This window comes from Miscanthus floridulus, chromosome 9 (assembly GCF_019320115.1).
Source record: "Miscanthus floridulus cultivar M001 chromosome 9, ASM1932011v1, whole genome shotgun sequence".
NCBI classification, from domain to species: Eukaryota; Viridiplantae; Streptophyta; class Magnoliopsida; order Poales; family Poaceae; genus Miscanthus; species Miscanthus floridulus.
The window spans coordinates 138,480,661-138,505,895 of record NC_089588.1 but is presented as its reverse complement, the minus strand read 5'-3'; the positions used below and the strand labels follow the sequence as shown (position 1 = coordinate 138,505,895).

Here is a 25,235-nt window from a genome sequence, read left to right as displayed (position 1 = left end):
TTCAGGGAATGCTAGTTTCCAAGGAACAACACCGGTTCCTCTAATGAGACCAGGGTGCTCCTTGGTTCTGAGTGCTTAGGTGAGCACGTCTTTCCTTTATTAGAAGTACGAGTCCCTTGCCTCACCTTCTCAGTTACCTAGGAGATCCTCTGGACGAGTTCGCTCATGGGTGGATTTGTGGAGCTAAAACTCCCGTCCTCGACGTGGCATACATTCCTCCCCATACAGTATAATACTGATCTTGGCTCCCAATGGGCGGTCTCAACCTGAATGCATTCCTCAGCAAGGCGATCCATCTTTTCAAGTTCTGCTACAAATTCTGGCATCTTTTTGACGTAGTCACGAGAGCCAAGATGGTGAGGATTCGTCGCTTTCTATGAGTTCTCCTTATTCTTCCTGCTCAGTTCTAAGTACTCCTCGGATAACCTGTATTCCTTGAAATCCTGCCAAAAGTCCTTCTGCTTGCTAAACTGTCCACCATCGTCTCTATATGCTGTCTTAGTGAGATCAACGGTAGTGAACCCTTCGCTGTCAGTGTTGATTTCCTCGAGCCGAACCCACTGGCAGCGAAAAAGAGCTGCCTTCAACGGACCGTAGGCTAGCTCCTATATCTCCTCTATGAAACCATAGTATGTCGCCTGCATGTTGTCGTTTTTGTCGTGAGCATCAAAACGAACACCATGATTTTGGTATGTGCTCTTTCCATCTTGCTTTTCGTGTAAAATGTGAATCCATTGATCTCATACCCTTGGTACTTAAGATATGTACTCGAAGGTCTCTTGGCTAAGGCATCTAGATGATTACCTAACTTTATTCCAAGCAAGCGGCTTCGCAACCAGTTGACAAATTCCTCCTTATTTTTTTTATCCAGCCAAGCATGTGACCTACTTGGATACAGAGTTTGCAGCGATTGTCTGTGCTCGTCAATATATGGCATCACACCCTCGGCTTGCTGGAGAACAGCGAATTGTGCCTGTCTGAAAGAAACAAGGTCGTCTACTGTAACAGATTTCTCCCCGATCGTTCCTTTGCCACATAGTCTTCCCTCGTGATGAGATTCTGGAACTCTGACCCTTTTGATGTCCAGATAATATGTGCAGAACTCAATGGCCTCCTTCATTGATGATCCTTCAACCATGCCCCGTTCTGGCCTGAATCTGTTCCTAACATACCTCCTGAAAACTTTCATCAATCTTTCGAAAGGGAACATCTGATGCAGGTACTTAGATCTACAACTTTTGTTTTGTCCGTTTCTCTATCCGTGGTCGTTTGAAAATTTTAAATTTCAAATATGATAAATTCAAACGTATTTTTCCTTGGATAGATTATTACAAATAAAAAATGTGTCAACTACAAAGTTGTTTAACTTCTTGAGATCTACAACTTTCATTTTGTTCGTTTCTCCATTTGAGGTCATTTGAAAAAATTGAATTTCAATACGTAATTTTACTCTTCAGCGCCCATTTATAGAGGCGGTTCTAGATCCAACTGTATCTAGAAATTGATTTGTTGTAGTGGCGGTTGGATCTAGAGCTGCTCCTATAAATATGGTCATTTGTAGAGGCGGCTCAAAATAACAGCTACAAATACATTTCTAGAGACTCGTTTTGAGAACCGTTTTTAGATGCGGTTTTAGATTGAGTTGTCCGTAAAATACCAGTCGTCCATACAGATACATTTCGATCTAGAGATGCTTTTTTAAGTAGTGGCCATCCATCGGCCACCGCCAAGCCAATGGTTTGTACATTATTCATAGCTTTTCGGGCTCCAGCTCTATTTATTCTCCGTGTACATGTACATATCAACAGCACAGACATAATGCAGCATTATTCAGCGATCGTAGTGGAATCAATCGTTGTCATCAAGCATGACAGCGCGAGCCTCCCCATCCTGTGCTGCTCCCTGCTCAGTCGGAGGCATTCTTATTTCTCAGAAGGAAGGAGTATGACGCTGGCATCTTTTGCCTGCAAAATGAACATCCTATCCTTCTTCAGAGACCAATTAATGCACATATATGTGGAGTTGATGGCATCAGTTGTTAGTTTACAGATTCCATGAGCAAGTTATGTTTCGGATCAATGTGTGGCGAAAGTAATTAAAACTTGCCTCGGCCGGCATGGGTTCGCCCTGCAGGAATTGCTTGAACAAGAAGAACGCCTGCTCCGGACGGTGCAGGGGAACCTCAGGCCCAGCACCGCGGACGGTGACGTAGGTCAGACCTTCATACTCCATGCTCCAGCCGCCAACCTATATTTCATATCACAAGCATGCATGTATATTGGTCATGGAGGAAAAGAAAACTGTATCGCGGCAAGAAACAAAGGATTGAGAACTTCGAAAAAGAAAAGAAAAAAGGATTCAAAGATATGGAGCTTGGTGTGTGTTTTCTCCTGTTCTCTGTAGTCAGTACTGACCTCGGTTGAGACCATGTGCCAGGGGTACCAGCTTGTTTTTACAGGAAGTCCGAGGGAAGCAAGAGAGCGCCTGGTCCCACTCAGTGGCACTGCAGTGTCTGTGTCACCACTGCAAATGAAAAAACATCATATACTCTGATTTCTTGTATACAAAAATCAGAGCAGCAAGAACTCATGTCTTCGAAGAAATCAAAGCGACACTGGCTAGGTAGTATATGCAGGCAGCTTACATCGATTAATTACCTGATGAAGACCCAGACCTTGAGGCCACAGCTCCAATGAGCTCCTTGTAGATGGGTAGCATGGAAGCGGGTGTGTCTGTCCAGTTGTAATATAAGGGATCGCTGCAAGACAAATAACATTATGGCTTTCGCTCGTGACAATGAATGAGTTCAGTACATACACAAACAAGTGTGGAAGAAAACTGAAGCGGAACGAACTGATGCATGCATGGGTCAAACAAATAGGACTCAGAAGGAAGTGCTTGTCGCACGGCGGCGTGTAGATGCTGTAGCCGTCGATGTTGCCTTGCTCCTCGACGGCGACGGCCTTGTCCCAGATCTTCTGGCACTCCGGCTCCATGTGGATGAAGGAACTCCCCGGGCAAACCTTGAGGCCGCTGAGGGTCTCGTCGGAGATGAGGCCGTGGTGCCACCAGAACTCGAACATGCCGATCATGCCAGTGCGGTCGTTGGTCAGACCGTTTCCCACCTGGAATAATTAATTATTATCTAATTATTACAGTAACCTCCTGGATCCACTGGTAAATATATATCAGTTTTTCTTAGGCCAGTCTCAATGGGGATTTCATAGAGTTTCATGGGCATCAAATATGTTGACATGGCACTGTCTTGATGAAAAGAGAGAAGATAAAAGTTTCATGGGAGTAGAGAGAGTTTCATGGGGATGAAACTCTTCTGCACTGTTTCCAAAATATGGGTGTGTTGGAAACTGGAAGATGAACCCCCACTGAGACTAGCCTTAGGCCAATCTCGGGCTTCATCTATATTTAATACTGTGACACATCAGCAAATTTAATGACCTGACATGTTAATTATGAAGTGAGATGGAGACACTTTCATCCGGATGAAACCTATTGTCACAGTTGCCAACACAACAACTGATGTGATAGTCGGTTACTGTGTCATGCCACTAACACTTGCCTTATCAGTTACTTGTTTAGTAGTATTTTTTAATAACTAAAAAATAACGTGGTTACAATTATATTATGAATAGATATGTCATAATATTTAATTTATAATTATTTATATCTAAGGTAACAATATTTTTAAATTATTTTACTGGATGTTAAAATAATTTTAAATACCTTTTAGACATTAGTATAGCTAGGTTATGAGTCGTTAAGGGAACCTTTTCCTGATGATGTATATATTCCTCTCATGATGTATTCATTTATACATGACCTGTATGCATGATGGTACAATATTATTATGTTTGTTTTATGTTGATTATTTATATAGGATTAATAGTAATAGAAGTGGGTAATTTATTAATTAGAATATATAGGCATAATTTATAGTTACTTAAACATTTTTCATAATAGCATCTATTGGAAATTTACATCAAATCTTAAGAAGATATTTTAGTTCAAATTTAATAACAGCACAAGTGGTAATTTAGATCTAATTTATATGATTTATAAGCATGTAAATATAGCAGCATACGTGGAATCATGGATATATAATTTAGATATATAGTTAATCAGTGGCTTATCTTATACATATTTTTTCATAATGGAAAGGGACCACTTATTTTTTAAAGACAGAATAAATTCAATTGTTATTATCATCACTATAACTGTGACTGGAGTCTACTAATTGTGATTCAATCTTTCTGATTTTTTTATGATTTAGGATATATCTTTTTTTCAACGCATCGTTTAATTTGAGGATTAACGTGAAGTCTCCACTGAAGGCATATGGATTCGTTTGATAATGCCTTAGTTTCTAAAACAGAATAAATCCATTAGTCAAGGCTCCGTTGAGAGCCTTCAACTACTGATAGTAAGATACTAAGATGTGCATTTTTTTTGTTTATTTTATACGTGCTGTGCAGGTGTGTTTGTCCATTCGGTTCAAATTCCGATATATGAAACGCATGTGTGGATTCGATTTTAAGCATGCGCCGCATATCTGTACCATGAAACCTTTGAAGTTAATGGAAGGCTTCTCTACGCCAATGTTGTTCCTGTACACGAGCTGGGAGAGCTGAGGAACATAGTGACCTGCAGATCAAAATATTTGACGAATTAATGCATAATAACACTGCCTAGAAATTCCGAAACAAACAAACAAATCTCCTTCGTCCAAACAGGCTCGTACTGCACTAACAAAAATACTACGTACTGACCTCCATAGCTCTCGCCGGCAATGTAGAAATCGCGGTACTGGTACTTTGGGAACCTCTCCAACCATTTCACCAGGAAAGTGTAGGAATTCATTCACTTGTTGCACTAACTTGTTTGTTGCAGGGTTATAGCTCCTAGATTTATTCTCTATACCTTGTATTCTCTATTGGCTAACTCATGAGGGGTTTATTTCTCAGATTTAGAGTTTCCAACCAACACTAATTGTTTTCGTATTTTGAAGGGTTAAATTTTAGAAACGCCTATTCACCTCCCTCTAGGCGGCATCCTCGATCCTTTCACTACTGATCGTGGCAATGGAAAACTTTTTTGTTTCTTCGTCGAGAAGGGCTTTGGCTTCAAGTTGCATACTCGGCGTGTCTCCGCTCCAACTTCCGGTGCGATGGGTGCTCGTCGAGGGGCTCCTCCATTCTTCGGCGACGAAGACGACCGGGAGACCCTTGTATGGACCAAAGTGTAATTTTTCTTTTCTTCAAGGGTGCCTTTGTAAGGGTTGCAATGTAAACCATATCTTATACATGTGAAATACAATCCCAGTTTTCTCAAAAAAAAAACTTAACTCGTGACTAAGTCCTGCCTTTTTTATAAACAAGCTTTTATTAAATTCTCAAAGCGTTACATCAAGATGATACAAAGCCTTGAAAATGTACTTCTGACATTTGCCTAATAAAGAGGCACGCAACCACAAAAATAAAAGGAGATTGGCACATTCTAGTGACTATCAATTCGTAGATTAGATCGCCACACATGTGTCCAGGAGAAAATATCCTTGGCTACATGCGCCAACTGTTGCGAGACCACCACAACCAAGTCTTGAGAAGCCACCTTTTATGTTTTTTTCTTTCCAAATACAATATTTTTCTCCTTAGCCAAAGTGACCAAGTAGCACCCGCTCCAAGCATAAGTAGAGGTTTAATTTACTGAAACCTTCTAACCATCCACCAAACAAGTGAGAAACATGGTAAGGTTTAGTTAGTCCAGTAGTCACCTGAATAATCGACCAAATAGAACACGCGAAGTGGCATTCAAAAAATAGGTGCCTAATTAATTGTCTCATCTTTATGATAAAAGCAACACATTTTACTACCACGCCAGTTGCGCCTAGCAAGATTATCCTGGGTCAATACAACTCCTCTTTGTAAGTACCACAAAAAGATTTTGATTTTTAATGGGGCTTTCAGTTTCCATAATCTTTTATTAAAATTGGGGACATCAACATTGGTAGTGTGATTTCACTGAGAATTATTGTCCATTTGGGTGTAGTTCCAGTGAAAAACATCTGGCTATTGGGACAATTGTATGTTAGTAATGCGTGGTAACTGATTGTTCCAAGCTACTAACTAGGACCTGTAAGATCCCTGCGCCAAGAAAGATTTGGTGGAGAAACGCAAAGCACTTCACCTATAGTTACATGTGTAGGCCTGACTATATTGGCCCCGTTCGGCTGGCAGAATTTTGGTTGAAACTGGCTGAAAAACACTGTTCTGGCTGAATTATTGTGAGAGAAAAACACTGTTTCGGCTGAAAAAAGAAGTCGAATATGGGGTAAGCCGAACGGGGCCATTGTAAAGGCTTGGATAATGTTCTTGTAAAGTGGTGTTTCCAAGGCATTTGCCCTCCAAGAACCTCACTTGTGATCCATCCTTGACCACAAATCAGTGGCGGATCCACGAGGGGCTAGGGGGGCAGCAGCCCCCATGTGAGAGTGATTTTTCTTTGTATTTACTGTAGAAAAAAACGTGATTTTCCCGTTAATCTTCGACATTTGTTCTAAATCTCTATTGATTAGCCCCCCCCCCCCCCCCCCCCCCCCCCCCGCGAGGTGCTCATCTTGGCTCTGCTAATGCCACAAATGATCCATAATGGAGAAAATCGTGCTTGACTGAAATGGACGACTAACTCCTGCACTTCATCACTCCATGGGCCGTATGAAATGGGACAAAATTCCACACTGTAGTCTCCCAAAACGGATCATAGGTGATTCTCAAAAAAAAAACGGATCATGGGCCACTAACTCCTGCATGAACTTTATGCCAGTATATGGGCTGGGCTATGCGAAAAGGTCACAAGGTTAAGGTGGGTTCAAGGTGCACCTGCACCCTACAGAAATGCAGCATAACAGCAATATAGAGATGGTTCAATGCGGTGCGCAATGAAACACATACAGTGACACATACAATGCATGCCGTCTTTGTTTTCCAGCCTATTCTTTTAGAACTCTATTTAAATTCACAACTTCCAACATTTCCGATGATGTTTCAACTTCATAGCACCGGTGCTCTCAAATTGTTTAGGTTTTCCCCCACTTGAACAATGCAAAAAAAAATGTTGATTTTGCCAAAATTTTGATCCATATCTATGATGAACTGAATCGTGTTAATATTTATTAATTAAAAATTAAAATAACACTTTCGTACGCACCACTTCAACAAAACAGGAGTTGAGAATTTAAAATTAAAGTTCATAGGAGATGTTTTCAGAAAAATTAATAATAAATTAAAATTAAATTTCATAGGAGATGTTTTTCAGAAAAATAAATAATAAAACTTCAGACATGTTATTGAAACCCTATTTTTTTGGCACTGTGAAAGGTCCCTGAAAAAGTTTTGCAAGTGCGTTTGGGCCGAAGATGCTGCACTGGTCAGATGGAGGTCACAGGATCTGATTCTGATCCAGCTGGAGCTGGAGCTCGCTGGATGACAGGTGACCTTGGGCCTCTCCCAGATTATTCTGGGCACCCATACCATCTCCATTCCCAGTGCTCCATGACCTCTCCATCCGATCTCTAGCAGGCGTTCCGATCCCCACATGCCACGCCATAGGAAAGTGAGCTCGTTCTTCAGCGCGCGTCATGAGGTTCGCAGACTCCCCACCCCAAGTCACATCCATCGTCGATCCATCCGTCAGCTCAGAGATCTCTAACTGTTTCAGCAGGGAGGAGAGATCGAGGACATGTGTTACAGCGTGTGCAAGTCGTCCGGAAAAGCCTGCGGCCGCAGTCTCTGATCCATCATGGGAGCTTAACTGTTCGAGCTTCAGAGTGTTCATTCAGTCGCTAAAGAGTTTTCAGTCGAGTGGCCCTTCTTTCTATCTAAACCTGACCCGCTGATTTAGTGGTCCTTTTTCGGTTCCTAAGAGAAAGAGCTGCCACAACTCACAGCCGGTTCAAACTAATTAAGCACCAGTAGTGATGACCGGTTTGCAACTGGCAGTAATAGGCGGATCTGCAGTAGTGAATGCATGTACCATCCTTTTGAATATTCTTTTTGCCGTTTTGCGTTCCGGCTTTGGTGCATCAGCTATTCAGCTCTGCTAGTGTCTATAGGTCATAGGAGGCAAAATGTACTTTTGCTGTTTTGCGGTTCAGGCTTTGGTGCCAATTGATTCCATTCCCCAATCATATAGCATCCTTTTGAATATTCTTCCCAGGCCCGTAGCAGCTGCTTATGGTGATAGAGCCTCAGTGCAAAAGCATCTTTGGCACCTCAGGGTGGGGGTAACGGCGTCTTTGGCGCCTTAATAGCCAGTCCACGCATGCTTTGGTTTTCTGTAGCTTTCCTCTTCATCTGCGTGCTTTTCAGTGCAGCTAAAGCTCTGATGCACTGAATGAATCACACCAGCCGCACGCATTTGGTGCAAGCACGCAGCACTTGTTCACTTCCCGCAGGTTTTACTCCTCTCTTTCTGTGAATTCTCGTACTAGCTGCCTGCCTGCCTGTGCCTGTTGTTGGTCCCATGTATACAGCCAAGATGGATAAAGAAAGCCACCACGTATGGCAGCTTTAATCTGAAGAGCACGGGAGGGGGAGATCAGATTTGCTTGGTGAATGACGACGAAGACGACAGCGACGAACTGGCGGGTGCTTTCTCGGGTCTCGATAAAGATCCCTTCTGGGGACTCCAAACCAGTGCAGCATTACTGTTTCTAGATCTTCAAATATACCAGTATAGTAGTTGTCATCACAGCGATCAGATCAGATGGCCGACCCCATTGGATCGGAGACGATGCTGTTGGAGTTGGGACTGAGGGTCTGAGGGACAAAAGCCTGGACCTCTGGTACTGCAGCCACAGCCTGTTTACTCGCCCGTCAGAATGATTCTATCAATCTAGATTCTTTCTACTGCTTAGGACTCGTCATCTCTTGCTGCTTCCAGTCTTATGGTAAATCCAAAACCTATTTTTCCAAGGGTTCTGTACTGTACTTGTGCAGATTTATTTGTTTCCTGTTGGTGACCCCCAATCATTCATTCAGAAGGAAGCTTGTCAGCAAGGACAGGAACAGCAACAGATTAATAAGACCATAGTTGACAAGATACGAGTTACCCACGGGCCACGGTAAACCGCGCATGCTTTGATTAGTTCACTTTCACTGCCGCCGCTATGCTGTATGCTGCACCTGCATGCATGTCAGTCACAGTCAGTGCACCTTAACCTGCTGATGCTGATCAGTACTAAGAGCGAGCTCTACACTTTGATGCATGCAGACGATGCTGCTAACACCTAGCAGCCATGATTGCCGTGCTCTTACTTTCTACAGATTCTCACTACTCACGCCTGCTGGAGGGAGCCTGGTCCCACGTACGCATCCCATGTAAAAGAGAATTGCTCAAATGCATGCAGGCGGTGTCGACGAAGAAGATGCTAGAGCTTAGCTGCAGCAGCATACATCAGAGATGTCCGTTTGGTGAACCGTGAAGAACCAGCCTGTTCGTTTGGCTGTGGCTTGTCGTAAACGATCGTAAATTTCTAGCCGGAACAGTATTTTTCTCTCACACAAACCAGCCAGCAGTACTTCTTCACGAACCAGCAACGATACGAACCAGCCAACCGAACAGGCTGAACATCGTCATGACAGCGTTTCTGTTTGCATGTTTTCGCGTGCCTCGGTAAAGATTTTATTCTTACCGGTTACCGTGGGGTGGGCAGGGCAGGGACACCATGTCGCCATTGTTCTTTTGGATGTTTTGGCCTCGTTTAGATCGAGGTTAGGAATCAGTATTCGACACTGTAGCACTTTCGTTTGTATTTGACAATTATTGTCCAATCATAGCCTAACTAGGCTCAAAAGATTCGTCTCGTAATTTACAATCAAACTGTATAATTAGTTATTTTTTTTATCTACATTTAATACTACATACATGTGTCCAAAGATTTGATGTGATGGAGAGAGAGTGAAAAAACTTACAATCTAAACAAGGCCTTTATAACATGACAGTTGTATTCAGTACATGTAGGATGTGATCGCTGGTGAGTGGCGACCCGACCAAACGGCCCCATGCATTGTGGAGTTGGGATCAAGTAGGAGTAGGAAGACCTGCAGGATGGGGGCAGAGACAAAACCGGGGCCTCTGCTGCTATATGCTGTTGCACCAGCTCATCAGAATCCGTTCCTCAGGACTTTGTGACCCGAGTTCCAAGTCTTCCAGCCTGTTCGCTTGGTAGTTTCAATCAAAGCTTATCAGCCAGTCAACAGTGTTTTTCTCTCACAACAAACCAGCTCAGCGAACAGACCGTTTGTGTGCATGTGGGTGCTCGGCTGCTGCTCGCATTTGTGGCTCTCCTACTACTGTTGCCAAGCCTGAATCGTAGGAGTACTGCTACAAAGCAAAACAAATGGGGAACAAACAGCGCCCTGTAGGTGTACGTTGCACACTGACTGCAGGACAATCTATCTGACTTCTTGACGGGACATCTTTGCTATCAACTGGTGTCCACTACAATCAAAGAGTACAGGGCATGCATGGAGGTCCCATTATCGTCGGTTTTCATTCTCATTGGTGACAACTGAGATTACGAACGTCGGTTTGCAACGATAAGTTTATATCACGGCCGTCTCATTGAGGAACCACATGCAACGTTGATAAGTTAACATCCCCGCCGGCTTTAGTAACCACCTGACCGTGAAAAATCTATTTAAAAAACAGAAAAAATAGTTGTCGATGTCGGGTAAGCCACGCTAACGTGCAATGAGGCCACTACTGCGCGAGGGCCACCTCTGTGCCAAGATGCCACCGCGTCAAAGGCCTAGGGCGACCGTCATTCCCGATCGAAGATTTCGAGCAGTGGCATAGGAGGCCGAGGGGGGGGGGGGGATGCCGCTAAGAATCGTGGTGAGGGAGAGAGAAAGATAGCCAATTTTGCAAGGAGGGAGACAGAAGGGGAAAGGGAGAAAGGGAGAGGTTGGTGAACACACGGAGGATGGAGGAGAGAGCACTACAACAAACCTCTTAATCTATGACAGATTGAAAGAATGTCACTAAGAGTGCACTGTCACTAACAATACAGGATCTAGAGTTGTGGATATCGAGCCCAGGGCCCAATACCCGCTTGCATATATATAAGGAGTCAAAAAAAACCCAACACACCCACTCCGCCTGCCTCCCTCCTCTACACCAATCCATCAGCCGCCACCTCCCCTGCCCCAAACCATCATGGTTGTGGCGCGACAACACCCAATCCCGGCCAGTGCCCTCCACTCCCACCCCATTGGAGCAAGTCGAGGTTGGGCATGGCGCATGGAGGAGGCAGGTGTCTTTAGCTTCACTAGTTCCATGCCGATAGACATCCATCCATGGCTGTATCACCTGTAGGTTATGATAAATATACGTGTTGTTTTTCTAGTCGTATTATCTAAAAAAGTGAGTCATGGACTAGATGCACAATTAGATGTCTCTAAAAGGTAACCAATGATGGCCCGTTTGGATTAAATAGTGTACACACTTGCGTTTCTACATGTCAACCAATGACGGCTAATCCTCTGTATCCGACGAGTTAACGCCTCATGTTTCTCCATATGAAAAGAAAACCAGAGCTTCGGATAAATATCTGTTCTCTTGTCAAACTGTGAAGATGGTGAACATAGTATTCCGGAGGAAAGCTGTTGGTGTTCTCCTCTGTTCCAAACGTTCTCCTCATCTTCCTTCCTTTTTATTTTCGTTTCCTTCACTTTTCCTACAAAATTCCTTTTGCTATACACACATTACCTATAATTTGGAAGAAAGGTAAACATTTTTTTATATAAGCTATATATAGGCTACAAATAAACCGATAATACCAGAGTCCCCAACCCTCTGCACCTCGGCAACTGTGTTCACCCACGCCATGGACGTCAGCAAACGGCTGAACACGCACCGTCCGGTTCCGTTCCGTTACGTTACGCAAATAGACGAGCCTTCATATGTGTGCCCACAAGGTAGGTAGGTAGGCTCACCGCTGACCTCACTTTCACGGTGTAGCGTAGCGCCAGCCGCCAGTACAAAAGCCGCCGGCAGGTAGCCACTGTCCGCGGCTGCCACCGCACACGCACAGGCACAGCGAGAGTGCGCTGCACACCAGCGCAGCCGAGGCAACCCACTAAACCGGCCGATCGATGGGCAAGTGCGTCAGGATCCGCGGCAGCAGCACGCCGCCGCCCGCCGCGGCCGCGTCGTGCCTCACGCTGCGCAGCGGCCGCCGCGTACTGGCCGCGTCGTCGGCATGCAGCCCGAGGACGAGCGGCAGGCCGCGGCGCCACCGTGGGTCAGCCCTCCGGCGGTGGTGCGGCGCCGAGGCCGCGACCGCGAACAAGCACGGCAGCCCCCGGCGCAGGGGCGCGGCCGACGCGGGGAGCCCCAAGGAGCTCTACGACGACGGACGGCCGGAGGAGGAGGTGCCGCTGTCGCGGTCGGCAGATACCGGTACCGCCACCGTTGCCCGCGGCGGCGACGGCGGCCGCGGAGACAGCTTCGAGTGAGTGCAGTTTTATTTATTCCCTGCTGGCTTTCATTCTTCGGACGGATCACAATTCAGAAAGCAAGTCAATTTCTAATTTCGAGCAAATTTACGAAACAATATATACTACCTACCATAGTTTCACAAATAGTTCATCAGGACAATGATTAACTAACCAGCTGTTTTTAGTTCTTTCAAATCGTGTTTGGCTAGCAGGAGACCAAAGACGCCGCCCCTGATGACCGACGACTGCGACGCGGCCGCGGCGAAGGCGAAGGCAAAACACGAGAACGAGAGCCGCCGCAAGGGCATCGTCGCCGGCCAGCCACCGCCGACGGAAGCCGAGATAGAGGCCTTCTTCGCGGCGGCGGAGCTCGCCGAGCGCCGGCGATTTGCAGAGGCGTAAGCACCACGGCGTTTGATTCCCCCACACGGTTGGGTTGCCGTGTACAATCTAGCTTGTACAAAGTCGTTGGCTGACTCGAGCTCCGCACGGCACGGCCCCCTCCCTCTGCAGGTACAATTACGACGTTGCCCTCGACCTCCCGTTGGAGGGGCGCTTCGAGTGGGCGCCGCTGAGAACGTGAGGTCGCGACGGAAACCTAACTGTAAGAAACGCTCCTACTGCCCTGGGAACGAAGCTGCAGATGACTGGAGTTAGTGCTTGCTGAGTAGATGATGATTCTCTCCTGCTGGTTATTCTCCCTGATGTGATGTCGTACTCGTACGTTAATTTACACAAGAATCTCACTTTTATCCATTATTTACTACCCTTTTATTTTATATCATAGGTGTAGTAGGCACTACTGGTTGAGTTTGAGTAGTTCATCGGTTTATCACCGCATGTACTGTCTCTGACAACCACATGGTAGTATGTATGTGTATAGGATAATAATTAAGGTGATCCATTGGAGGAAGCTTCTGAGCTCCCCGGCCATGCACACTGATCAGTTACTTCCCACTGTCCACCATGATCTTCCGGGGGTTACTTCGCCCTGATCCGCACGACGACATGCTACACGCGAACGACATACGTCCATGCATGCACATGACGACATGATGCGCATGCAAGTAACATGCATATGACCTGTCGTTTTTTTCCCGGTGTAAAAAATAGCCCTTTTATCTTATTTATCTCTGCCTTTACTTTTCACAAATGTTGATTGTATCATCGCTCCATGTATTGTTAACTCTCACGATTGTTTGGTCGTCTTGTTATATTTCTTAATTTTGCAAGGAATTCAACTCTTCTTCAACCTGATGCTGATTTTAGGATGGATTAATTCCTAGCAGCTAGCTAGGCTTTCATCTGTGGGTGATGCTAGCTAGCTAGCTACTATTTTCTTCCCTCATGGAAAATAAAGGGTTCAAAGTTCATTTATATGACCTAAAAAGTACATTTGCCATGCCAGTCCTCACTCCTGTCCATTTCCATGCCGATGGAGTCTCTCTTTCTAGTATCTAATCTCTAGCTGCTATGAGCTAATGATATTTCCTTTTACTTTTATTTCCCCTCCTTTCCTTTTGAAAACTGAAAAGTGCAGACTAACACAGCTAGCCAGCAGTCGTTTTCACCCCTTTCTTTGCACACCATGACATATATGGGTACAACAGATGTTACAAAGGCAATAGTAATGGATTAAACACATGCAACATATAGCCAAATGTTGCTGTACTAATTAATCTTTGCTTCTAACGTATGTCGCGGTATCAATCGGGGTAAATGCTATCTGATCCATCTGCTATGACTTACACAGTCATGTAAACAAGTCAAAAGGCACACATCAACTGGTTTGTTGGGGCATAATTGCAGCAGCAACCAAAGATGAACTCTCCACCCCCACCCCAACCTCCCCCACGCTCCAAAGGCAAGAAAATACAAAGGAGATGGAATCTTGGTGCATGCCCTTCCTTTGCACTTTTCAGGGTGCTTAATCATTTGGTGCACTAGTGGTGTCCCTTCTCCCCTGCTCAATAGCAGTAGCTCATTTGAGTAGTACAAACAACCAGATGAACAAGAGCTTAAAGCTGTCCTTTTTTAACAATTAACCACTAGACCCTCCTGCAGGTTTGAGGCTAGTGATTGGTCTAGTGCTGGTTGGTGCTTTGGATCGGATCTGAGGCTCATCAGCTGCTTGCTTGATTGCCTGCTTGTTTGGTAGGGGTAGGGAGAGGGGAGCATCCAGTGATGGTATATTCGCGGGGACCTAGGGCAGGTACGTATATATATACCAGGTAATGGCCTGGTACAAAGTCTCTTGTGGAGAGAATGAATTCTAATCAGATTCCTGATGCAGGTAATATTCACTTATATTACTAAATGCAACTGTGTATATGTGCCTAAAATTACATCAAGGAATAATATGGTACAGTAATAACTGGTCTTATGCAGAGAATATGGTACGTCAAGGAAGAAACAAAATCCCCCCATCCAGAGCCCATATATCCTGCCCAACTTTTTGCTTATTTCTTTCTCCGTTGCTTTTTTGGCTCATCTCTACCCTTTTCCGTTTCCATCGCATAAAAAGCATCTATATATAGGTTATATATATAATGATAATGAAGAGATGGCACACAAAGGGAGAGGGTATTTGAACATGCTGGTGACTCTGTACGTACTTAATAGAAAAACAGCAGTGACAGAGCCAGAAATTTTGTGAAACCTAGGCGAGACACAACGCCATACTAAGAAAGTATGTGGAGGAGCTCCGGCTCTGGCACTGTTGTGTTATTGTAGCGCCATTGTAGCGGAGCCCCCAACACGCTAGCTTCGGCGGCTCCTTGTGTGTTTACGTCGTATTCTGGAGGAGGAGCACCTTTTATTATACAATGTTTCACAGTGCAAAATAGTGAACGCATGCAGGAGCCAGAGCCTCTCAGAACCAAAACAAACGGGGGCCTAATAATAGCAAGGTTAGGCAAAATAGTTATATATATATATATATATATATATATATATATATATATATATATATATATATATATATATATATATATATATATATATATATATATATATATATATATATAATGTAGAAGCAAAATTAGACAGCCACAATAGTTTTAATTCTAAATTGACATAATCACTAAGTTATAGAATCGGAGAAGCCTGCTCCCTGCCTAATATGTGTACGTAGCTAGCTGTCACTAAGACTTTTGAGCATTTGGGGCTAATAAGGTGTCATCAGTAGCAGCCAGCAGAGGGGCCCGACCATCAGCCCAGGGTGGCCGGGCCTTGGCTCCACCAGTGCGTGTGCATACACAGCACAGGCATGACCTCCCTTTTGCTTCTTTTCATCCATTGGAATTGGAACTCCCCAAGAAATAGCAGAGTGGATGTGCGCGTGAGAGGATGATGCAGCACTAAGGTACGTACATACTCCGTACAGATATACCTTCTCTCTCTGCACATTCAGTCAGTCACAGCAATGTGGGGACTGTGTATGTGTGTGAGAGAGTGATAGATGCATGGGGGGGCCACCATGTCAGGATCAAGAGAAGCAGAGATCCGAGATGGAATATACGTACAGCAGTAAAGAAAACAAGCGGTGGATATGCATGATTGATCTTTTTGAAGCCTTTAAGGACAAACTCACAAACAAGGTCGGTTTTTGCCTGTGAAGGCCACTTTTGCGTGGACGTGGACGGTGAAACGTACAAAACACAAATGCATGCATTCCGTATGTAGTTGGCCATGGTCCATGGATGGACGACGTGATGATATATACAAGCCTTTCTTGAAAGCTAAAACGTCTTGCTTTGATTGTGCATTCTTTCGGTGTGCTTCTTCCTATGTGGACTACTAAATCTCAAGGGACTTTTCTAAAAGCAAGCATCCGGAAGAAAAAGGTTTAAACTGAATGAATGGATGGATTAACGATCATTAGAACGGTGATGCTACGTGTCTTACGTTCGATCCAGGCGCAAATCGTCGGACGCTCCCGCAGGCCCACCACCCACGCCCATGCGTCCCACATTCCCTGCCACCCACGAGTCTATCCTCTTCCTCCCCCACGCCACTCATCCCGTTCACCTCCTCCCTCTTTCTCTGATGTGGCTCTTTCTCTCTTTCTCCACGGTGGCCCTCACAGATGCCTCATTGGCGGTGGTGCTTGCCCCTCGCAGCTCCCTCCCCACGCCGCGTTGCCTCGTCACCATCCGCGGTGGCGCTCGCAGCCGTCTCCCGCACGCCGCGCAGCCTCGTCGTCACCTACGGCCGTCCCTCCTCCGAGTGAGCTCGCCGCATTGGTGACGTGGTCCTCCCTGCTCCGCGTCGCCCATGCCCCTACTTAGCCACCTCACGCCCCCCCCCCCCCCTTGCACGCCCGCCTACCACCGCTCTGCCTCTACTGCTTCGCCGCCACCGCCGCCTAGGCCCCTCACCCATCGCTGCCATCATGGGCGACCTGACTCTTCCGTTCAAGATGGATGCGACAACGGTAAAGTCCACATGTTTCGTGTATTTATTTCATTTGTTTCAATTGTTTGTTTCTCTTGTTGCGGTTTTTGTTCACTTTTGTGGGATTTCTATTCTTTTTTTTTTGCTTGCCGTCTCTATAGGATTTGTGATGTTTAATTTCAATGTTTGATTTTGCATGTTGGGATGGTTGATTTGAGATGTTATTAACATGGGGGTATCCTTCTTCCTCACGGGCTAACTTCGTGAAGGCAACACTTTCATATTGCTGCTGAATGAATTTGATGTTGCACACTAGTACAGAAACAAGCTGTACTCCCGGTTGGGAAACCCCTTCAGTCCCGGTTTCCCAACCGGGAGCATGAATCCGGGACTAAAAGGTCCCTCCTTTAGTCCCGGTTTCTCGCCCGAGTCCCGGTTGGTAATACCAACCGGGGCTAAAGAGGCCTCCCGGCCTGGCCACGTGGGTACCAACCGGGACTAAAGGTTTTTTTTGTTTCTATTTTCAATTGATGATTCGTTTTGGTTTTCGAATACGCATTCTACGCTGCTAATAATATACGTATTCTACACGCTTATAATGTTTGAACATTTTATACAAACTAAAATATGAAACTAACGTATATATTACATGCATATACATATATTGTACGTTATTTTATGTACATATAATATGTATATATATATATTACAAATAAAGCTTGCATTGTATATTCTATCATATCCTTGGGATAACAAATTCACTCCATCTGGTTTGGCTTCCATGTTTCGTTCATGTCTTTGTAGAACTCGCCGGCGGGGTTTAAGACCTGGTCATTAAGAAATCATGCTATGGTCTCTTGAATTGCTTTCAGTTGGTCACGTCGTATGACTTTTTTCTTCAACCATAGAGTCTTCAATAAAAGTTAAAGAAAAAGTATTAATATATATATATATATATATATATATATATATATATATATATATATATATATATATATATATATATATATATATATATATATATATATGTGTGTGTGTGTGTGTGTGTGTTGGTCACGCAGTGTTATCCTAAACGATAAACGGTAAACAGTTAGTCACCTACCGTTTAGCCAATTATTAGGGCAAAACGGGTGTTTAAACGGGAAAAACAGTCGTTTAAACGGTCAAAACAACCGATTAAATGGAAACGGTGTACCACCATGTAGCGTTTTAACGGAGTGTAAACAGGCTAAATGGCCGTTTAGGCGAACAGTGTGGTCACGTGATTACTTATATATATGAGCAATAAAAGAAATTGTCAATATATGAATATATTTATATAACGTACTTTGAGGATCTCTTCAGGAGTTCTTTTTGAGTACGCCATGATGAACTCGCAAACATAGTATCCGCAGTAGTTGGTCCCCTGTTCTTGCCTCAGAACCCACTTTTACGAGAAAAAAGATCCGGTGAATTGAAAGCATGCATGGTGTTAATTGAATTATATATATAAATGTAGCTAGTACTTACTTTGTGTGCGATTACATCCAGTGGCGTTTTGCAATGTTTCATGTGGTGTTCCTCAATGAAACTTTTCCAAACACTGCGCCCAATAAAATAAAAAATTAATTTGGCCTTTAATAATTGTTGCAGTTAAGAGATCGGGGTATATATAGTTGCTAGAGAGACCAAATTACCCTTGGATAATATCTATCATGTCTTGGTACTCTGTTTGCTCTTTTCTTAACGAGTCTAAGATGCTCAACCGACTATTGGCCATATCGATGACCATCAATATCCAGTGATTGTTGCATATGTTTTTATACACAAATATGATCGACATTAACTAGAGTCAACATATATATATATATATATATATATATGGGAGATAGCTTAGCTACTAAGCAAATAATTGAACAAATGTCCATATGATCGACATTAATTATTTAACACTCACTTGAAGTTGTAGGGGAAGAGTATGTCCTTGTTTTGTTAGTTTACTAAGAACCTCATGAGATTTTTCTCGAGTTCAGCTTTCCATTCAAGCGGGGGATTAGGGTGTTTGAATAAGACATTTGGATCAACGAAACCAACATCATTATCCTTTCTCTTTCTGAGTTCTGTCATCTCATATCTGCATATATAAAAATATAGTGTGAGGATATATAATTTATATATATACATGTAGCTTTATATATATACACTTTAATAGTAGAAAATAATCACACTTACAGACAATAGCAGCTAATGAGACTTTTGTCGAGAAAGTCCAGGTGGCATAGTTGGTGTAATTCTAAAAACTCGACATATATAACGTCATCGCCACGGAAGTAATGTTGGTTTCTAACTCTGATAGAAACAAAGGTCTCTCCCCGTTCACACGCCGCCATGTACCACTTGTTTAGCAGGTACATTCGCGTACCCAGTTCACCTAAGGCCTCATGGTTGTATAGACTCTTTCCATGTTCAAATTTCTTCCAAGGATCCACTTTCGGAGCAGATGGTCCTTCAGCGAGCACTTGGGCAAGGTCCAAACCAGTATCCTCGTAACACCGAACCAGGTCCTCAAAATCGACGTCCAGTAAGTCTAAGTTTGAACCATATTTATTACGAATGACAAGAGGGGGGACTAATTGTTGCGATTGTTGTCCGAGTTGTGCAACACCTTTCCCTGCTCTAGTCTTTTTCTGCGCCGCCTCAAATGACTTGGTGAGAGAGCGGTCGTAGTCCGATTTTGGCAGGGTCTTTTGAGATTCCCGCTTTTTCTGGTCCACCTTCTTTCTTAGAAGATCTGGAGGTCGGTAGAAGTACGGTTTCTCCGGGTTCTCCCTCGCTTCTCGTTGCTTTCTTACTTTTTCGAAGAAATTGTTCACATCTTTTTGTACTCAGCATTTAATTCCTTTTCACTTTTCTCGTAAAACGGTTTTTGGGGAATAACTGGATTACAGGAGGCTTTCTTCTTTGCCGGCTGGTGGGCCAACGGCTTCGTTTGCGGGGCGGACCTCTTAGGAGCTGGTTGCTTCTTGGTCATCAAGGGAGGCGGGGCAGCCGTTGGAGACCTCTTTGGAGGCATTGGAGACCTCCTTGGAGGTGGCGGCGGTGATGGCGTTGCATAATCATTGCCCGGAGCACTATGATGATCTGGAGATTGAATAATTGGACTTAGGTTGGCGGAGGCCCTACTGTGTGAGTACAAAAAAGAATAATTAGGTATAAGAAATTGTTATTATTAATCATGCATGTCAATAGAAAATTAGTGAAAAAATTGTTTCATTCACTTTTGTCCGCACCTATTGTCTAGCAGTTGAGGAAGCGGTGGTGGACTAGAGACCCCGGGAATAATGATGTAGCGCTTGCGCCATAGTATGAATGTCTTCTCTGCTTCTCCTAGAGTCTTCTTCCCATCACCTCCTGGAATGTCAAGAGCCAGAGCACTAAAACCTTTGTTAACTCTATCCACTGAGACGCTAACATATCCAGGTGGTATTATTACCCCATGGATTCTTAGTGTCTTGGTAGGATCTGGAGGAGAAAAAACACCGAGAGCCACCATGATTGTGGCATTCCCTTTTGGAATCTGTAGCTCACATGATGTTAACGGTACAATGATGTCATCCACGGGGAAACATAGCATTGCGTCATCTTGATTTAGCAACTCTGTGGAAGCGCATCTGCCTTTCAACTGATCAGGGGGGCTAATATTAATGTTGATTCCTGGATCTGATGCCTGCCTTTGGGCACTCATTACTATTTGCACTTGCTTTATGATTTCCTCCTGCATTCTAGCTTGTATGTCTTTTTCGCGCTCTTGTGCTTGAAGCAACACCTCCCGTGACTCACGAACATATTCCTTCAACTAGCTGATCCACGCTGCTTCCTCATCCTTTCTTCTCTGTCGGCTTCTGTAGGTATCTCTGTCGTTAGAGAAACCATGCTCCCAAGAAATGTTCTATCCTAAATCTCTCGTTCGGCCACTATGTTCAGTAGTCCCAATGGCATACGTCAGTTCATCCTTCTCTCTATTGGGCCTGAACGCACCAATAGCTTTAGCTTGTAGAGCATAAGAAAATCTTTGTGTTGCTCTTTCGAGTTTTGGGCCATGAACCAGCTTCCCGGTCTCTAGGTTCAGTCTTCCCCCATGAGCGAAAAACCAATTCTTTGCGCGTTTGGGCCAATTGAGTGATTCTAGTGTGATACCCTTGGCAAGAATGTCCGCTTCCATTTTTTCCCACTTGGGAATGGCATCGTGTAGCCACCTGATCCTATGCCATGGTGGTATACCTTCTGTCGGACATTCTCTTGGTTCCTTCTTACCTGTTCCTCACCCTCTTCCGATGTCTTGTACTGTACAAAATCATTCCAGCAGGGCCTTAACTTCACGAGCGGGGCCCTAGTATTGAAATTGGGCGTTAGGTTCTTCTTGACGTATTTCATGTATAGGGATTTCTTCCAAGTCTGGAATTGTGTGGCCATCTTCTTCATAGCCCACTTTCGAACTAGCTCCTTCAATTCATCATCATTGATATCATCATAATCATCCGCTTGCAACGTGAAATGTTGAAGAATATCATCCCAAATTAAATTTTTATCAAGATTAGAGACAAAACTAACATAAGGCTCGTTGATTTTTTGCTTTCATTCGCGAGCACTGATCGGAAGTCTGTCTCTTACAAGGTACCCACAGTGTTGCACGAATTTTCTTGCATGTGGACCAAGTGGTTCGCCTATCTCGATGTTGAATTCCGATATTATGTAGCGCCCCTCCAATGGCTTTTTCGGGCCTCGAATATTTTTACTTTTCGCCGTTGTGGTCGTCGATCCAGAGGGCTATGTATAAAAAAAATAAATAAATATCATGCGTACACATAATAGATGATAGATATTCAAATATATATATATATAATATTCAAATATATATATAAATATATATACCTCGCTAGTATTTTCTTGCACAATATTTTCTTGCTTATTTTCAAGAGCCAGGTATTGACTCCCGTCATCTACATGCTGCTGGTCACCATCGGCAAATTGAGTGCCGGTGTTGATAATATCCATCATTTCTTCATCCATGTTGTCTCTCGGGGCAGCCATCTAGCTTTTAAACCACTAGATATATCTATAAAAAATAAAAACCATATATCTATAAAATTGATCGAGTCATGTGCTTAAAATTAATTAAATAACTACACTCGAAATTCAAGTCTCTAAAGCATAACTTTGATATCTTATTTTGTAGAAATTTTTATTGGCAAGTGATATATATAACAAATTTATATATATAACAATATAAATTTAAAACTCTCTAATATGTATAACAAATATATATATATATATAACAATACAAATTTATAACTCTCTAATATGTATGTGTAATAAATTTATATATATAACAATATAAATTTATAACTCTAATATATATGTATAACAAATTTAGCTATATAACAATATAAATTTATAACTCTCTAATATAGATGTATAACAAATTTATATATATAAAAATACAAATTTATAACTCTCTAATATGTATATATATATAACAAATTTATATATATAACAATACAAATTTATAACTCTCTAATATATATATATATATATATAACAAATTTATATATATCAATACACAGTACGTTGGGGCCGGCGGCGTTGGTGGCGCACGGGGAGGCCGACATTGGGGCAGCCGGCGTTGGGGTTCCAGTCGAGGCCGTGCACCTCCCGCGCGTGCTCGTGGAGGAGGCGTATGGGGTTCTGCGGCGGCGGGAGCCGCGCGGCGTCGAAGAGGCGCACGGAGCCATCCCCGGAGGCGGTGGTGCAGAGGGAGTCGTGGGACTCGGACCATGCACAGTCGAAGAGCCCGTCGGAGGTCGGGAAGGAGAAGATCGGCGCTGGGTCCGGCGGCGGCGAGGTCAAGGACGATGAGGTGGCCATGGGTGACAGTGACGAGGGTGGCGGCGGCGGCAGTGGCGATGGGCGACGAAGACGAAGAGTGAGGATGAAGAATCAACGGCCGCCTTATATAGGGGAGAGACCTTTAGTCCCGGCTCCTATAAACGCCCGGGACGAAAAGACCTTTAGTCCCGGCTGGTAATATCAGCCAGGACTAAAGGTTACCTTTAGTCCCGGCTGGTAATACGAACCAGGACTAAAGGTGTATTTTGGCGGGCCACAAAAAATGCAGCCCACCTTTAGTCCCGGGTGGTAGATCTACCCGGGACTAAAGTTGGGCTACAGTTTCACTTCCCGCCCGTTTCAAGCTCCATTTGTTTTTTTATATATTTCTTTCTATAAAATGTTAAAGTCCTGTTAATTGCACAGTAAATTAAATACAAGACATAAAATTATTTTAAAAGAATATGGATTTACTTTTGCTTTATTGCACATAGGAAAATTGTGTGACCTAAAGTTTTTTGTTTTTTTATAAATATTGAAACATAATGTCATTAATAATTACTAATTCGTTAATGCAAAAATGTAGTGTTTAATTTAAATCATTAAAATTTTTGTTTTCAATTGGAAATTTGTTTTCACATCATTTTAACGTAAATCTTTTCATTTTTTTCATCACTCATTGTCCAAAACCGACATGGAAATCCCGCCATCAAACACAAATTTAGTCTGAACATAGAAAAAAAGGAAACACCTAATAAACATCTCTGAATTCACAATTATTACATAGTACCTCTAATACACACTATTAAACATCACTATATATATCAAGCGGGCATAGTAGTAAACTTCTTCTTAACGTATATCCCTTGGTTATGATCGCGCCGTAACCATGGAGTGGCCTCATTATTTAGCTGGATGCTTGGGTGTTTGTTCACTGTGAAGGGTGGAATTCGGTCATCATTTTCATAATCTTCTAATATGTCTGACTTGTCTTCAATTTCGACGATGTTTCTTTTCCCTGAAAGAACTATGTGGCGCTTTGGCTCATTGATTGGGTCGTTGTTGTTTTTTCCTCTCTTCGGTTTTGTAGACATGTCCTTGACATATAACACTTGATTCACATCCTTGGCAAGGACGAACGGTTCGTCTTTGTACCCAATATTGTTGAGGTCCACGGTTGTCATTCCATACTAGTTGTCGACTGCTACCCCGCCTCCAGTCGTCTTTACCCATTGGCACTTGAACAAAGGTACCTTAAAAGTAGGTGCATAGTTTAGTTCCCATATCTCCTCTATGCGGCCATAATATGTTTGCTTATTTCCATTAGGGTCGGTGGCATCTATGCGGACACCACTGTTTTGGTTGGTGCTCCTTTTATCTTGGGCTACTGTGTAAAATGTATTCTCATTTATCTTGTACCCTTTGTATGTGAGGATATGCCACGATGGCTGCCTAGCCAACAAATATAGTTGCTCATCAATACTCTCATCACACTGACATTCTTTTCGCAACTAGTCGCTGAAAGTTTCCATGTACTGACACGTAATCCAAGCTTCAGACTTCCCTGGAAACTCGGATCAGAGCAACTCTTTATGTGTCTCGATATACGGATCCACCAAGGAGTTTTGCAGAACTGTGTAGTGTGCTTTATTAAAATAAATGTCCTGCATACCAATATATGGTTTCTTCCCTAGTGTCCCCTTTCCACTTAGTCTCCCCTCGTGTCGCGATTCAGGAATACCAATCGAGTCAAGGTTAGGAATAAAGTCAACACAAAACTCAATGACCTCCTCTGTTCCATAGCCCTTGGCGATGTTTCCTTCTGGGCGAGCACGGTTGTGAACATATTTCTTTAGGACTCCCATGAACCTCTCAAAGGGGAACATGTTGTGCAGGAACACAGGACCGAGAATGCTAATCTCCTTGACTAGGTGAACTAGGAGGTGTGTCATGATATTAAAGAAGGAAGGAGGGAACACCAACTCAAAGCTGACAAGACATTGAACCACATCATTCTGTAGTTTAGCTAGATCCATTGGATCGATTGCCTTCTAAGAAATTGCATTGAGGAATGCACATAGCTTCACGGTGGCTAGACGTACATTTGGAGGTAGAATTCCTCTTAATGCAACTAGAAGCAATTACGTCATGAGCACGTGGCAGTCATGGAACTTTAAGTTACAGAATTTCTTCTTTGGCACATTTATAATACCCTTTATATTCGAGGAGAATCCAAATGGTACCTTGATGCTTGCTAGGCATTCAAACATGCTTTCCTTCTCTTCTTTGCTAAGAGTGTAGCTGGCAGGACTTAAGTAATGGCATCCATCATCTGTCTTCTCTGGATACAGGTTGTCTCATTCTTTCAAACACCGTAGGTCCTGTCGTGCTTCAAGTGTGTCTTTAGGCTTCCCATACACACCCATGAAGCCTAGCAGGTTCACACAAAGATTCTTCGTC

General features: G+C 43.5%; 1 protein-coding gene and 1 pseudogene across 2 annotated transcripts; one reads left to right on the top strand and one right to left on the bottom strand.

Annotated features, from left to right (window-relative positions):
- Positions 1 to 1,922: 1,922 nt before the first annotated feature.
- Positions 1,923 to 4,875, bottom strand: LOC136481074 (P-(S)-hydroxymandelonitrile lyase-like; annotated as a pseudogene).
- A 7,194-nt stretch (positions 4,876 to 12,069) lies between these two features.
- Positions 12,070 to 13,452, top strand: LOC136483079 (cyclin-dependent kinase inhibitor 3-like). Of its 2 annotated transcripts, none has more exons than XM_066480188.1 (3): positions 12,070 to 12,529; positions 12,728 to 12,913; positions 13,029 to 13,452. In XM_066480188.1, exons 1-3 carry the CDS (start codon positions 12,171 to 12,173, stop codon positions 13,096 to 13,098), a joined length of 615 nt encoding a protein of 204 aa, XP_066336285.1. In that variant the 5' UTR covers positions 12,070 to 12,170; the 3' UTR covers positions 13,099 to 13,452. The 2 variants fall into 2 exon arrangements, with proteins under 2 accessions (XP_066336285.1, XP_066336284.1); XM_066480187.1 differs by having other exon boundaries at positions 12,071 to 12,529; positions 12,701 to 12,913.
- Positions 13,453 to 25,235: the final 11,783 nt, after the last annotated feature.